This window comes from Cheilinus undulatus, linkage group 4, assembly GCF_018320785.1.
Source record: "Cheilinus undulatus linkage group 4, ASM1832078v1, whole genome shotgun sequence".
Classification (NCBI taxonomy): domain Eukaryota; kingdom Metazoa; phylum Chordata; class Actinopteri; order Labriformes; family Labridae; genus Cheilinus; species Cheilinus undulatus.
Window position 1 is genome coordinate 40,596,504 of NC_054868.1, and position 16,893 is coordinate 40,613,396.

The 16,893-nt window shown below is 40.0% G+C and overlaps 1 protein-coding gene across 5 annotated transcripts in view; it reads right to left on the reverse strand.

Annotated features, from left to right (window-relative positions):
- lrba (LPS responsive beige-like anchor protein) overlaps positions 1-16,893 on the reverse strand; it is a 307,885-nt gene that overhangs the window by 249,791 nt on the left and 41,201 nt on the right. For all 5 annotated transcript variants that reach the window (XM_041784335.1, XM_041784337.1, XM_041784340.1 and 2 more), the window contains 6 exons: positions 11,642-11,873; positions 8,686-8,786; positions 7,705-7,800; positions 5,458-5,579; positions 1,801-1,927; positions 980-1,099 (listed from right to left, as the gene is read on the reverse strand). In XM_041784335.1, the coding sequence (XP_041640269.1) occupies positions 980-1,099; positions 1,801-1,927; positions 5,458-5,579; positions 7,705-7,800; positions 8,686-8,786; positions 11,642-11,873 (798 nt within the window). The remainder of the gene's footprint in view (positions 1-979; positions 1,100-1,800; positions 1,928-5,457; positions 5,580-7,704; positions 7,801-8,685; positions 8,787-11,641; positions 11,874-16,893) is intronic.

Genomic DNA, 16,893 nt, shown 5'->3' on the forward strand with positions numbered 1-16,893 from the left:
CTAGAGTGTAGGAGAGACATGCGGTAAAGGGCCTCAAGCCGGATTCGAACACAGGCTGTCTGCGTACATGGGGCGCAATTTATTTAGTTATTTGTTCAGATGATTTGTTGGTGATTTCAGTGAAGGATGTCATTTGGCTGTTATAAGTCAAATAAGTAAGTTAAGTTGAATTAGCTAAGTTAAGGCATCAGCTAATGTGCTAACGGGCTAACTTAGAGCTTACAGTGCTAATGTGAGGCTAAGTGCTGTTGTTGTTAACGTGTTAAACGTAGATGTATATTGTGCAACTGACTGCATGTGCTTAGGAAAAGCTTATACTTTTCATTATGTTTGTTTAAACAACTTAACAGATTAGCCAAATTAAAGAATGTCTTTCTCAGTCATTTCCAAAGTCTGTTCATGTGTAATATATGTCTAACAGGCTGTTATAACAGGGTACAGTTATACAGTTTATACAGTTTCTATTGTCTTGGTCTTCGTCATGTTTGAAAAGAAAATGTGTCCCCAGTTACGTTTTAGCGCAGACATGAAGCAGTATCACAGTGTTTCTGTTTTTTTTTAGTTTTATTGCTGCAGGTTATTGGTTACTTATGGCTCTCTAAAGCACATGTCCAGTCATTCTAAATGTCTGGAATTCTTGAGGACTGACTGTCATTTTGGCAGGAGACAAAAAAGTCTAGAGGAAACTGTGATTCATATGCATCTATATGCATCCACATTTTACTGACACACCTGTGGGAGCAATTTGGGGTTAAATATCTAGTCTAAGGACACTTCGACATGTGACTAGAGGAGCTGGGGAGCCTACCCTTGACCTTCTGGTTGAGAGATGTCAAACTCCACCTACCAAGCCACAGCAACCACAAAGCTAAGCTGTTGCAAGATATGAATGCCAAACTATCATCCATGAGGATATAGAAGAATATGATGAATATGAAGATGGCTGGACTGTGATGCAGTTAATATCGGTATTACTCACGTCACTGGTGTTGACAAACCAGGCGATGTCCCCAAAGGAAGCCAGTTCCCCGTTCACATAGCAGCTAATTTCACTGTTTTTCCAGCGATTGTAGATGTGAACGAGAGTCACCATGTACCACTGCAGCAACAAAAAAGGAGAGTCATACAGTGGAAATCTATTTCTGTATATCTGCAGAATCAATCACACAAAACAAGATATAAGTCAGCATGCAGTGAGAATCTTCCTGCCTACTCAATTACGCTGATCCCATCATGTTCCTGTCCCCTGGAGCTACAGCCCCACCTGCTCAGATTTCCACTTTCCTCCTCAAATAGGTTACCAGTGTTACCACAGTAAAATGGGTTATCATGGTTACTTCCAGACATGGCATTAAAAACAGAGTTAAAAAATCAACTAAAATGAGTTTTTAGTTCTCATAAGATCTATTGACATAATCTGGAGCCTTCATGCCCAGAGGAAAGAGGAGGATTTTTCTTATATTGTCCACAGGCAGAGCATCTTTCTCACAGCGATGGTCCTCAGTTTGAGCTGTGCCTGGAGGGGACTGAGAGTATTGGATAATCCTTCTCTCCTGTCGTCCTCATTCCTCCTTATTCCAGCTTTGCTTCTCCCAAGAGTCAGGAAAGATGTGGAAGCTAACAGCCTTACAGCAAAATCTAGATTTATGGTGTGAGTTTGCATGTGTGCATGTGATTGATTATGTGTCCCTGACATTTGATTTCTGTGATCTATTTAAAGATATTTTCAAGATCAGTCTCTTTATGTGTACAAATGCTTCACGCAGGTAATCAAACCTGCACCTATCCTCTGTTTCATACCTTCTGTGGTTTAAAGTCATACTTTACACAGTGCTGGAATCCTTTCCCCTTGGATTTTAATGAGGTCACTATCAAACAGCCGCCCACAAAGTGTGCAGAGTAACCCAGGCCTTTACTGGTGCGGAAACTAAAAAGAAATGACAGGAAAGTACAAACAAACAGCTTTAGTTTCTGAGTTAAGCTTCCCATTTTTTTAATGACTAGGTTCAAGAGCAACACGGGGTATACAGCGTCCAATAAATCAAAAAAACACTTCAAAGGAGACTCATAAGGATAAAGATAGCAAACAATCATTTCTCAACTTCACACACTCTCCTCATCATTCTCTGTGTCCCACCAAGACCGAACCCTACTGTGTGATTTAGTGAATTAATCTGGTTTAAAAGGGCACAGGGCTGAGGAGGAGCTTTTATTAAAGATTCTCTCAAGCAGCATGTCCACCAGCCAACATGGTTATCATTTTCACAGATGCCCAAACAGATCCCTGTTGTATAAATTATATTTTTGACAGAAATTAATTACTGGTTGAAAAGAGGATGATCAGAAGGCTTGATTTATGCGCTCTAAAGAGAGGGAGCCAAGAATAAGGAGAGTGGAGAGATAGGGTAGGGACTTTTTCTTCACTTTAAGAGCATATTCTCATGATGCTGATACATGCAGATAGGTTTTTTTTGGGAAATCAAGGCCGACATATGCTCTGTGCGGCAGTGAAACACCAACATTCCTGCTATTCCTGTCTTTGCATTATGAACACAAAATTCAAAAGGAAGGAATCACAGAGTAAAGTCTAGTCATCTGACATCTCTAAGCATTTTTACACTGCAGATCACGCCGACCCAGATCACACATTGATTGCAGAGGTTGCTATGGAGAATTGGCCGTCAGTATTAGCTAATCCTAACAAAAGGCATTCATACACATTTGCATGCCACTGACAAAGCAGTGAGGTTGAGTGCCTTGCTCAAGGACACATTAACATGTGGCTGCAGGAGCTGGGGAATGAACCCACAACTTTCTAACTGCGGGACGACCAGCTCTATCTATTAAGATACAGTCACCCCATGAGTACCCTGAAGAGTAACTCATGATACAATTTGATACAGTACAATACGTTATAACACGCTACAATACAATACAATGCAACATAATATTGCACCGTAATGTACCCACAATAACCACAACATGATTGAGCCATTCAGCAGTAAATTATATGTATAATCACATAACAATACATCACATTGTTTGGACAACTAAAGAATAAAAATGTCCCAAAGAGGTAATGAGCAGGATTAATTAGGGCCAGGTACTGACAAGAATCTCAGGATATGATAAACATCATAATAACTGGGTCACGATGCAATATGTAGTGCGATACTTTGTAATACTTAACATCAGTGATTCCCAAAGTATGGGCTGGGGCCCGAGGTACTTCAGGTGGGCCAAGAGAGGTCATTTACAATAACCTAAAACTATAGAAATACATTTTTCTAAATCACTCTGTCACCTTTTTTATCATTTAAGTGGTCCAATGTACAGAACTGGTTTAACTAGTGTTGGATTAACTAACATTCTACTATAAAAAAAATATTAAAAATAAAAAATCTGATGTTGTAATAAATTAGAATATCAACTATTTAGCCTTTGTTGAGCATTGGAAATCTTACATAGTATTATGGGCAAAGAACTGTATGATCTTCATCGCCACAGCCCTTGGATTTAAGTGCATATTCACTACAATTTCATCATTTTGTTTTACTTATGGTATTGCTCCATCCTTTAACTTCTTTACAACACGGTCCAACATTATACCACTGTCCTTTCCTAGGGTTAAGCCGGATGTACACTCTGCAATTTTCCTGCGATTCAGTTACGAATTATGAATTACAAGTTACGACATTTAGTCGGATCAGGCATCATTTGTCGTGCTGTGTACAGGGGAGTGCGACGGCCAACCACAGCCCGACTACGACCTGATGACCTGCTCACAACTTGTTGGAAGAATTTCTGGCATGTTTGATATTTTGGTTATACGATTCCAGACACTTCACAGTCAGAGCAGAAACACGAGCGGAATAAACAACTTTGCAGGATTTTTCCTTTGTTAACTGTCAGACAATGTCCTGAATTACCATGACAACAACTGGAATGACTTTCTGATGCACACCCGCAATGATAAAGGAAATAAATGAACAGGATATATTCCTACCCGCGGACCTGCAGCTGACACAAACGTGATGCTGTTTGTGTGTGGGATAGAGAGAGATAGCTGTAGTGGGAGAGGGAGAAAGAGAGAAAGCAGGAGAGATGGGTGGGGGGGTATGACTGGAAACACTTCACCCTCAGTGTGTCTGACTTTTTAAAAAGGAAACTCCGCGGATTTCTGTCACAGTCCATCCCAACTTCAGTCGCACGGTGTGAGCACTCAGGTCCTGCACAACCGTCTGATCGTACAGTGTAAGCACACAACTCGTGTGTGATGCTTGTGCGTTGTAAGCGATTCAGTCCCACAGTATGAGATGATATTCTGCCACAACTGTCGTATGGTTGGCTTGAAATCGCGCAGTGTATACCCGGCTTAGGTATCGTTTAGGTTTTTGTTCAATACTGTTGCTAAATCAATACTTCTAAAAGGTGCCTGTGCCTACAAGGTGCATGAATTAATACTTTTAAGAGAAAAAAGGGTTTTTAAAGTCGGCAGCTGAATAAAAGCTGTCTCAGTATTGTTAATGATTCAGAAATCAGATGCCAATAGAACATATCCTAAATGAAATGGGTGTAACTTCTACACATGTTTCGTGCCATTCCTTCGGAGTGGCGGGGATCGTGTTTGGGTGGTGGGGTACCGAAATGAAGCACTTAAATCTACCTTGTAATTTGGTATGTTCTGTATCTGATGTGTTGGTACCAGTACTATGTCAGTAGGACAGTACCTATCCTCTTCTTCTTCTGTCTCATCATTTACTATTCTTTTGCAAATTAACATTCATTAACCTCATTTATGATCTCATTACTGTTCAGCAATCAACACGTTTTACCTCTGGCAACAAATGTGTTATTTTTTTTTTTTTTTTTTTAGTCCTGGTAAGGCCTGGCAGAATTTCCTTTTCCATGTGGCATTTATGTCTCCATCATTAAGGCTGATATTCTGTTTATCCCTGCAAAAGCACTGATAATCTGACAAGTCCAGAGTAGAGTCTATGGAAATTATGATGGCTTCCCTTGTGCCCACTTCAGCAAGACAAGTTCAAAAAAACTCATTTTAACAAGATTTTCTGAAATTAAAAGTGATTTAAAACCATTGTAATGCAGATCTGTAAAAAGTAAAAGGCTACGCTTAACCAGATTTGTCCTTAAGAGTAAAAGAAAGACATTTTTTTCTGTGGCAAAGACAGATCGGTACCATTTAATCTTGTATTATAAAAATATGACACCATTCTGTCTTTCTGGAGCTGTTTATACTCAAACACTGGATGTAAATAGTAATATACAGCACAAATCAGCAACTTCATTAGCACCCTCCAATAACGATAGCGTTTATGACTGATCATGATTCTGCATCTCTTTGTATAATTTGTAGATAGAAATAGAGTCAAACCCCTAAAATTGAACATGATGTTTATTTAAACTTAAAGAGAAAAAAGAAGCATTGGTACCTACCAGTACAGGTAAGGCTTGTCTTTGTCTACATTGATGTTGTTGAGAGGATCCATGCGGAGCCATGTGTGAAATGTAAAGCCATTCTGGTAGGGCCATTTTGCTATAGGAGGCAGAGCTATAGCCTGTTGGGGAAAACATTAACATGGAAAGTGTTAGTCCTGACAAGCTGAGAAATTAAAGGACACATTGAAAACATGAAAATGTTGACTGTTACTAAAGGTCAGTCTCAAAGTAGGTAAATTCATGTCCCAGGGTCTCAAAAAGTATCTGGCAAAAGAAATAGGTTCTCCCACATGAAAATGTGTACACCCATTAGTCCAAATAACACGTGGGTATCTGTGCGAGACCATGTGCCCTTCCAGGCCTTTCTTCCTCATTAACAGGGCGACACATGAAAGCAAAGGTGCACTTTTCCAACTTGCTGCTCTGTAATACAGACAAGTACTAATAGAGTTCAGATCCACCAAATCAGACCTAACACGCAAGGTGGGCTCATAAAAGCACCATCACCATGGCGATGGAGGGTTACAGGAGCTGGAAACGACACACAAACGCACTATGTAAAGAGACATGGATGAAGGCAAAACAAGGCTATAACTCTGGTAATGTAATAAAATGGCTGTTCAGTAAACCTTAATATTGTCTGTTGCTTAAATTACTGAATTTGTAATTTACGGAAAAAAGAGAAGAAGGATGTGTGCAGCCTGATGTTTCAGGACACTAAAAGGGCGAGGAGGTTTGAATAAACGACCATGCAGGGAAGATACAGCTCATATTCTCAAAGCAGGATTTGAATAGTCCAGAGATGAATAGCAGCAGCCACAACATGATAAATTTAGATGTGCTGTGAAGACTCAGAGTACAGTCCAAACACATCCAGTTGTACTATAAAGCATGACCTTTGACATAGATCCATTTCAAGATACAACACTGCAGAAAGAGTCTAACAACCATTGAGGCTTGGAGAGGGCATTTAAAGACTCTCTATAACACTCTCTTCTTTATTTCATATAACATATTTATTGCAGAAAATATGTCAGTGAAAGGCAGGCTGACGAGAAAAAGGCAATTACTATGAAAACACTCAGGAGAATAATCATGTATACCTTTTTGTGCTTCAGAATGGTCAATCATATTTCTTTGTGAGATGGAAAAAGGATGTTTTCATTCCCCTGCAGCACTAATAGCCAAGGCAGGAGGCATTATGTTATTGGGTTATTGGGGTTGTCTGTACTACAAACACCGTCAGGGCTCTTCTTGTTAATGGGATGTCCCAAGGTCATTGGGCATTTTGCTCATTACCTTGCTCACACATTGAGCTTAATTAGAAAAAAATCAGCTTAACTAATTGTAAACATTGCACAGCACACAACTGAAGTGCTGTTAGGAAGTGTTGTTTGTTTCTGAGTCTGTCCACTCTCCTTTCTTTATCCAATAAAGACATGAAAAGGCCCAAAATTAAATCTTAAAAAAAAAAAAACTAGACTAAGACTAACAAAACAGATCTGTGACGACTAAAACTGACAAAAAGTATGTTTAGTTTTTGTCAAGATGACTAAAACTAGCCTAAAATGTAATGTAGTTTTCGTCTGACATTCAAATCCATGATATTTCTCCACTGGTGGTAAATCTGTCAAAAAACAATGCATCTCTATCTCTTCTGCCTCTCAGCTATAGAAAGCAGGGACCCAAGGTTTGGCAGAGTGCATAGAACACACTACCATGACTTGGTAAAAGTCAAATTTAGGCAAGAAAATAAATGCTTGGATTAAAAGTAAAGACTAAAATGTGAGGACTTTTTATGGACTAAAACTGGACTAAAACTAAAAAGGGTAGAAATGACTAAAATGGGACTAAAACTAAAAGACATTTCGTCTAAATACTAAGCCAAAAATAAAAATAGCTGCCAAAATTAACACTGCTTTGACAGTCAGGCATCTTCATCATCATGCAATTGTTTTGTCAGGTGTAAAAGTGTCCAATATTGGTACACTGAGAGCAAAACACTACTTGTAGATCAAAGCTGGTTTATCAAAATCAAAAGGCATTTTAATAAAGTCCCTCTTCATAAAGGACTCAAATGAGCTGTTGGCTGAAGCAGCTTGCTATAGAAGGTCAACGGGGGGGTCGGTATTTTGGCCACAGTTTTGCTAACAAGGGATTGATATCCCTCTCTATTGTCCCCCCCAATTGCCTTTTGTGCAACTACATCAAAGCGGCTGTTTGTGCATTATGTTGCATACTCACTGCTGCATTTTTCCCTGGAAAGCTGAAGAAGGAGTCGGGGCCGCTTCTGTGAGCCATGTACTTCAGAACTGACAAAAGCTTCACAGCATGACGAGGCTGAGGGAAGAACACAAAAACACACAAGGATCATTTTGCAAAACTTCATGTTGAGTTGAAAAGCATACAAATACATGGATACAAAGCAAGAACCTTAAAAAGACACTGTATGCTTCATGTATGAAGCCACAAATGAGAAAAATCGTTATCATTGGATCTTTTTGTTCTGAATGCACCTTTAGTAGCAAACTAATAATTCCCTGTCAACATTTATAACCTTTAAATGCTGATTATTGTGTAAAAGCAAAGTGCCCTGCAAAATACTCTGATAAAGTGCATGTTGAAATGCCAAATTCACATAATGGATCATAATTTTACACAAGGGAGCAGTTTATTGTGTTCAGGACTACTGGATATTGAAAACCCATCCACCTTGCCTCCCTAGATATTTCTTAAGAATGAGCTTAAGAGGAGCTTTTGAAGAAGTTGCTTGAAAAAGGGTGAGTGAGGTGAAACTCAGACACATAAAAGCAACTTGCCCTACTTCCTTGACAACTTGATTAGTGTCAGTGATCAATGGGTTACTCTCCATCTCGTCCTCACTTCATCACTCTCCACTTCCCTGCCATTGGTTCCACCTCAGTGCAGCAATTTATCTTCTTTACATGTATCATACAACTTGAGTTTACTGCAGCTTTTCCCTTGTAGCTGCATTGAGCTCAGACAGTCTACTTTAGAGAACTTGTGTTAGAATAACCGAGTATAAGTGAAGTAGAGCTGTTCTCGATCCAAGCAGCAGCAGCAGCAGCAGTAGTCTGATTTATGTTGTCTGAGTGTCGAGAGCTCTGGCCTATGTCTTTGGCAGTAGTTGAAGTGTTGCTAGCAAATTCCTCATGCTGGTTCCAGACAACCAAGACTGATCACCGTGGCATGACTCTGACTCACCCACTGGCCTTTTTCCCCCTGCAGCTTGCTGAAGAATAGCTTCAGTTCCTTCACTGTGATGCTGTAGCTGGCAAGCACACCCAACATGTCCACCAGAAGGTCTGCGAGAAAAATAACCAAAAAGAGGAAAAAAAAAAACAGATATCAGCAGGATTGAAAATGGCATCTTAAATGGAAAGACTGAAATTATGAAATAGATTAACACAAAAAATGCTTGTAAGATATACAATACTAGGAGTGGGAGAGTATTGATGCCTCAATTTATTGACATTTTGACTCATGATACATTTATAATATGGCTATATGCCATTTCTCAAACAAAGGGAAATATTTCAAGACTTTTTTGTTTTAATCTTGATGAATACAGCTTACAGCTTATGAAAATATTAAATATTAGAATATGACAAAACACCAATAAAAATGATTTTTGATTACAGAAATGCTGACTCATTTATGCACTTAGTAATTTGTTGGAGCTCCTTTTAAACAAATTACTGCATCTTTGCCACGTGGCATGAAGCCAATCAGTCTGTGGCACTGCTGGGTCATTATGAAACCCAGGTTGCTCAGATAGCAGCTTTCAGCTTGTCTGTATTGTCGGGTCTGGTGAGTCTCATCTTCCTCTTGACATTTCCCCAGAGATCCTCTATGTTTCTGGTAGTTTTGGCTTCTCTCTGGGCAGGTGTCAAGTCTTGATGGAAAAGGAAATCAGTATCTCCATAAAGCTTCTCAGCAGATGGAAGCATGAAGTGTACTAAAATCCCCTGGGAGACAGCTGGCAGCATTGACTACGGACTTGATAAAGCACGGTGGACAAACAGCAGCAGATGACATGACGACCCAAGCATCACTTACTGTGGAGACTGAAAACACTGGATCCCAAGCATTTTGGATTCTTCTCTGATCTTCCTCAAGACTCTGGGACCTTGATTTCTGCATGAAATTTAGAAATTCATCTGAAAACAGGACTTTGGACCATTGAACAATGGCCCAGTTCCTTTCTCCTTAGACAAGGTGAGACACTGATGACATCTGTGGTTCAGGATTGGCACAAAACTTAGAACACAACAATTGCAGCCCGTTTCCTGGACCAGTCTGTATGTGGTGCCTCTTGATCCACTGACTCCAGCCTCAGAGGTTCCCCTAAGCTCTTGAATCTGCCTTGTTTGACAATCATCTGAGGGCTGTGCTCATCCCTGTTGCTTGTGCACCTTTTCTTACCTTCCAGTCAGCTTTCCATTATTAAGCTTTGACACGGAATTCTGAAAGCAGCCTTCCCTTTCAGCAATGACCTTCTGTGGCTTACCCTCCATGTGGAGGGTGTCAATGATTGTCTTCCGGACATTTGTCAAGTCAGCAGCCTTCCTCATGATTGTGGTTGTGTATAATGAAAGGCTCAGAAACATGGATTTTTTAATGTCAGCTGTAAGCCAAGATTAACACAAAAAAGTCTTGAAATGTTTCACTTTGTATGAGATGGATCTAGAATATATAGAAGTTTCACTTTTTGATATAAATTATGGGGGAAAAAAAGACCTTTACATAATATTCTACATTTTTTTAGATGCACATCCTTCTTTAGTTGACCTGTTTTTTAAACTAACAGAAGTACATACCACATCTCCCTCTGTTCCTCACTTAAACTGAGGTGAGAGCAGAGCTCAAGCTATGAGGTAAAAGAAGGGAGGGTGCGATCAATCTAATATCACATAAAAAAGCATATGGACAAAACAAACACAATATGGCATGTGACACAGTAATCATTAAATCTCAGTTATCTAGTTTTGTTTGAAGCTTAAATCATTGAAACTGAAACTCAATCTATCGCCCTACAAAAGCAGCTATTATGTATAAGAGCTACCCGATTCTGATTCTTACGGTCCCTGATTTAACTACTTTTTCATCTTGTTATTTCTTTCCAAAAGACCCTAACAATTACCACAATTTTAGCTGCTATTATGTTAATGTTATTGATGCTACAGATACCAAGCTAAGAAGCTACTTTTCTGGCCTTCAAAGAAAAGCAGAGTTCGCAAGACGAGAGTAAAAAAAAAAAACAGACTTGAAGTGGAAGAGGCCCAACCACTGTGCATCCTTTTCATTCGTGATTAGTGACTAATGATAAGGTAGGATATTACAGATTTATGACTAGAGTGCACATACACTTGCCCCTGGTTTAATCCTTTAAATTCAAGGATGAGTGGCAGATACATGTGGCAGTTCTTACATCCACACTAATAGCATTAACGCACAGCTGCTTGGTTCTGTCCGTCATAATCACTTATTTCATAAAAATTACAGGACGTGGAAGAAAATTTAATCTGAAAATGGCAATCAAGGAGAAAAGTGTTTCTCGAGTTATGCAAGACTACTTTCCGTAGTTCTATACAACATTATAAGACAAGGATTTGTAGTGCTGTGACTCTATCTACACCCATTGCTTTGAGCTGCCTAGTTACTGCTGGGCTATATCACCCTTGCTTGACCGCACAAACCCTGTAGGCCAGCGCTGTACTAGCAGGCAAAAGTTCACTGAGCCGAACACTGCAGGATTAATACGAACTAATTTGCAGATGGGCTTCAGACTAGACTCAGACTCGGGGGAGAGTGTACATGACGAATGAGTCCTCTTTTACTGCAGTATAAAACAGTGTATGCATCAGTGTTGGATGAAACCACTAGTGGAAAGGAAAGTGGTATTACTCCAGTGATCCTGAAGGCTTAGTTCAACTTTTTGCCTTCTCACAGAGGTCAGAGAGTCGGCAAAGCATCTCTCTCGGAAGTGAAAAGGGTTCTTCAGTGATGCGTGCTTCTATTGGAGCATGGGCTCAATATTTTTTGGGGAGGTTTCATTTCCTTAAACCTTAAAAAACAAAAAGAAAATGCCATCCCTTGAGTCTACGATGGCAATAAAGTAAAGAGAACCCCTTTTTTCAAAAGGCATCAGCTGAAGTACCTGCGATCATGCTGTCGGTGGTGGATATCCGATCAAGCACCAGCTGGATGAGTCCAACTTCAGTGCATGCCTGCAGGTTGCGCACGCTCTTCTTAAGGATGGCAGTGAAGATACTCCAGACCTCAGCCTGACATGTTGGCTCGCACTTATCCAGCAGCTCCACCATGCACACAATGCTCTCTGGTTCCTGGATGATAAAGTTCATTTCTAAGTCGAACTGGCCGCCAACCAACTGGGGGAGACAAGGAAGGAGAGAGAAAGTGTTCAGTTTCAGACAGAGTATAAGACAGAACAATAACAAGAACTGTTACAGACTCTTCTTCATAAAGATTTTTAAAAGAGCTTCAAAATTCCTCCCTTTGCATTGAAATCACTCTGTATGCATGATCCTGAACAGATGATTAATCATGCATCCAAGCGGCAGCTAGCAGAGTGAATAAAAGGTCAGGGGGAAAACAAGGGTTTCTGTCAGTCTATCTGCGTGTCTGACAGCAGATTCAACTATTTACAGGCAGCCTTTAATTCACCGGGATAAACCCAAGGCGCATGTAAAGAAAAAACACAACAAGAAGTCGTGTCAGTGAAACTAACTGAGACATCCAGGCAGACACAAACAGTGAGAAGCGTGTTTAGAGGACTTTTATTCCTGTAGGAGGCCCTGAAATACTAACAACATGTGACACAGCCTGGAAGACACAGACCTGGGCTTGATTTAACTTTCACTTACCACACACAAGGGAAAACACTGAGAAAGAGCATGCTGGAGTGTAAGACTATGCTACATATCAAAATTTTAGCATTATAGTGTTATGAGCTTTTGCAATATGCATACCCTACAGTCTTGGTTTCAGAGTAGCTGCGGCAAACTTAGGAGTCTAACAATGAATGATTTGCTTTGGATGTACAGGAAACATTTTTCAGATAGCTGTGGTCAAAGCTTATATTGATTTGTTGGTTTCATCCCTTATGTGTTAATATTCAAGCAATATAAACCACAGAGAGAAAAGCTATTATTGAAGTGTCACTTTTCACAATATTATTTAGCCTTTCTGATGTGTATCCTGTATCATTATTTTCAGAGACAATAACAAATTTGCATTTTTGATGAAAAACACCAAATCTAAATCATGAGAGACACCAAAAAAATACACTCCATGTAAGTATTTGTCTACAGTGATCTTCACCTTAAGACTGTACAGGTGCTTGTGAGGTAAAAGGAAGTGGTTTCACCCTGGAGTAATGCTCTTTGTGTGTGGAAACAAATTGAATGAACCATAAATGTCATAATTCGTCTCCTCCTAATAGCCGAAATGACATTTTTATTATTGAATGCTGCCTAATGGGAAAAGATAAGGGAAATAACAATGCTGGTGTCAAATTAATATTGTGAGTGCAGCTGCCATGTTTACATTAAGGGTGGTTTGATTTGACAAAAAAATATGTGTGGCACACGCTGGATTTGAAAACAAGATGATTTGGTGTCGAGAATGGAAACTGTCCCATTAAAATGAGTGAGGTCACTCTGCCTGTGTGAATGTGTGCTGACTAAAAAGACAGGCAGGAGGGGAAGGATGGGGGATAATGATGCTGCTAAAACATCCTTAAAGACAGGAGATAACACTGACCCTCACCTCACCTATTGTCCCTTTGACCTTCTTTCACATACCTACATACAAATTTTTTTATAACAGAAGTACACATTACAACAATGACACAATGTATCAGTTGTCCTCACAACCACCATATTCACATGTATTTCTCATCTATCCCTCAACCTGATATGGTTCCTATTTTTCATTTAAAAGCAGAAAATGTACTGTGCCATCATAATCAATTTAATAAAGAATATTATTAACCTTGCTAAGAGAGGAGTTTTAAAATTAAAGTCAAAAGATAGTTTCTAGATCCAGGTGTTTTTGATCTAACTGTTTAGACCATAGATATGACAAAATATTTAAGATTGCAATCAAAGACCCCATTTTCCAGTCTGATGTTTGCTTTCAGTGACAGCCAAATGGGTCAGGCAAAGATGATACTGGTACAGATACATAATATGGACATAAGTATTTGGCCACCTGACCATTACCAGGACTGCAACAACATTGTATCCAAATACATGTAATTTAATAAGGAGTTTCCCCCATTTTGCAGCAATAACAGCTTCCATTCTCCCTAAAAGCCTTTCCACAAGATTTTGAAGTGTTTCTGAGGGAATTTGTGCCCATTCATTCTGTAGAACATTTATAAGGCCAGGCACCGATGTTGGACAAGAACAGACACAGTTCTAGCTCTGGCTCCGTTCTGGAGTCTCAGAACCTAGGAGCTTTCAGGGGAACCAGACCATGTTCACGAAAGTTTAAGTGGAACCAAAGTGGGAGGACGTGATGGACATGTATCGCCACGTCCAGCTCCACTTTAGTCCAAGTCTTTATTGCTGCCCCAGTATTCCTTCTTCAGTTTCTTGAGTTTATTGATTATTTGGTCTGGCATTCGGGTGAACCCAGACTTTGCTATCTGTTCTGCAAGTTTGGCATATAACTTGCTCTTCCTTGTACTACTCTCCAGCTTCACCTGGAATTCTGTCGATGCCCAGATCACACCCAAACATTCTGTCCCCTCAGCAGACCACTTTTTCTCCATTATCCACTCATCTTCACAACCAAGAATATGACGCGCCCACTGATGTTGTCCCGGCTCCCAAGGAAGAACCAACAATTTTTTGGTTCCAGCTGAGAACCAACTTTTCAGGTTCCAAATCAATTTCTTTTGGTTTGAACACAGTTTGTGTTGATCACCTTATTATACCTAAAACCGAATGTATAATCTTCAGTAGCTCCAGCTGGTCTACTCAGCACAAACATACGTATTTGAAACTCGTATTTCCATTGTATGCAGCAAACTCCAACCTATTATAAAATTAATTTCTGATATAATTCCCATCTTTCCTCTCTTTGGTCTCTTGGCAGTCATTGATAAATCACACAGCTCTCTACAGCTCAGAAAGTTTCAACTTGTGAGGTAGGTGCCTGGGATCATAGCCAGGGCTGCCATTAATGGCTGTCTGATTCCTTTTTGACGTAGTAACAGTTGATTTATGGGCCTGACAGTGAGTGCGAGTCATCCATCCATCAGAGTCAGCTGACAGAGGACAAATATGAGCGTGGTACCACACTGCAGAAACACACACAAAGCACGCATGCAGGGACAAAGAGGCTAATTCTGGACATGATTTGTCACTCCCTGCCATCAAAAACGCTTCAGACAAAACTGAATAATCACTCTGACATATAAAGTCTTCTGTGGCAATGTTGTACAGATTTGACCTAAAACCCCCATGGCTCTTCTTAGAGCCATGGGGGTTAAGGGGGCTAAGTTACTTACTGGTGGACATCCTAATTTTAAAGAGTAACTGAACCCCAGAGTTTCAGCTGGAGTGCATCTACCCTGGAGTTTCAAGAAATGCCTTTAGAACATCAGTGTATAAACACAGATAGGGCTAAGAGGGGACAGGGAGGGGACAGGACATGCTCACTCACTCCCTCAGCTGCAGCATCACACAGTTTATGACACAAACACGCACATTGATTAATACGTTTATGTAATTCAGCTATGAGCCACAAATCAAGAAGCAGCCATGACACTTCCGTGACAAAATTGTCAGCTGAAGAAGAGAGGACTCCTGTAGGCCATGACCACAGCAGGCCAGAGCAGTAGCAGCTTGAATTGTTAACCCATGCAGTGAGTGTGGAGATGGCCAATGCCGCGGCCCCCACGCAGGGTTTGAATGTTATAGCGAGGTTTCAATGGAAAGAAACAATCCTGCTTGTTTTCTCCAGATTTGATCATTAGCCATCATGTCATAACCATTCAAGGCAGACAAGATATCAAAGAGTGAAAGGGTGTATATGCTTCTGTAGAAGGCACAAATTTATATGCTGCCAACCTCATTGTGATTTTGAGAAGTACACCACCCCTAATCCCAGAGTGTCACAGCAACATCTCTTAATTAGTGGAGCTCGCTACTACCATGAAAATGTCTGCCATCAAACTTCAGCTGTTGGTTGCTACCAATGGAATAGATGGTCTTTTTTTTTATTGCAGAGGATATGAATGAAGAAGTTTACTTTCAAAACCAGAGCTGCCGAAAAAGTGGGCGGTCACATTTGAGCCTTCTAGAGGCCAGAGCTGGCACCATATACATCACCTGCCTCCAAATCAGCTACAAGAGTTCAACTGCCAAGTTTGCACCTGTCAAGTATAGACACTATGCATAATTCAAATTAAAAATGTGGCATTTAAATACTTTGTACACAAGAGTTGAGACTCTGGCCCTAACAGATCAACAGTACCACTAAATGCCCATAAACATAGATTAGGAAGCCTACTCTATCCTAAATAATACATCCTGTAGTTTGAATGGAATTTTAATTACTGGAGAAGTGAACAACAAATTGCAAAATCTTTTTTTGAACATACTTAACATTTGGCAATAGTCAACTCTAATTTTCTTTCTAAATGTAATCCTTTTCTAAACTTAATCAGGCTTTCGACTTTTTAAAAAACTTTCACATGTTTAAATGTAACTGGCAATTATTTCAGTACAAAATGTAACTGACAGTCTGCTGAGCTACATTCTCAACATTTATCCATAATTTCCACGCATCAACTGTTCTGCAGCACCACAGTTTTGCTCCGACCAAAGGCGAGCAGCCTTGCACACTTGAAGCTGACTATAGCGCTGCACAGCCCTGATCAGCTTGAGGCAAGAGGGCAGAGATCATCTGTGAGTTCACAAAGGAACAGTATGTAAACAGTAGATATTTTGCCTTTTGGGGTTGATCTGCCATTCATTTCAACATGATTCCATGATTTTATTGCTATTGCCATGGGTGAGTACATTAAGAAGTTAAAGGGCTAATATTTGCTACAAAAGATGTTTGATGTCATAAGATTCTGTAGTATCTTCGTCTCAAATGTTAACTTTTCCTTGTCAATGTTGCTGCTGTAGCTCTGTGACCCACTGACCTCCTGATGACCCTTTGCTTGTACACCAAGATGAGACATGTTTTATTTAGTAATGATTTACAACCATGAGTCTGTGCATTATGTTGTATGTTGAAGCTACTGGATACTTTGCACATTTATCTGACATGATTTGGCAGCAGCCAGCTCTGAAAATAGACCTGGCTGCAGCATATCTCCAACAAAGTGGAGTGGAGTTGTGCTTCAGGGACACGGGCAGTGGAACTGGT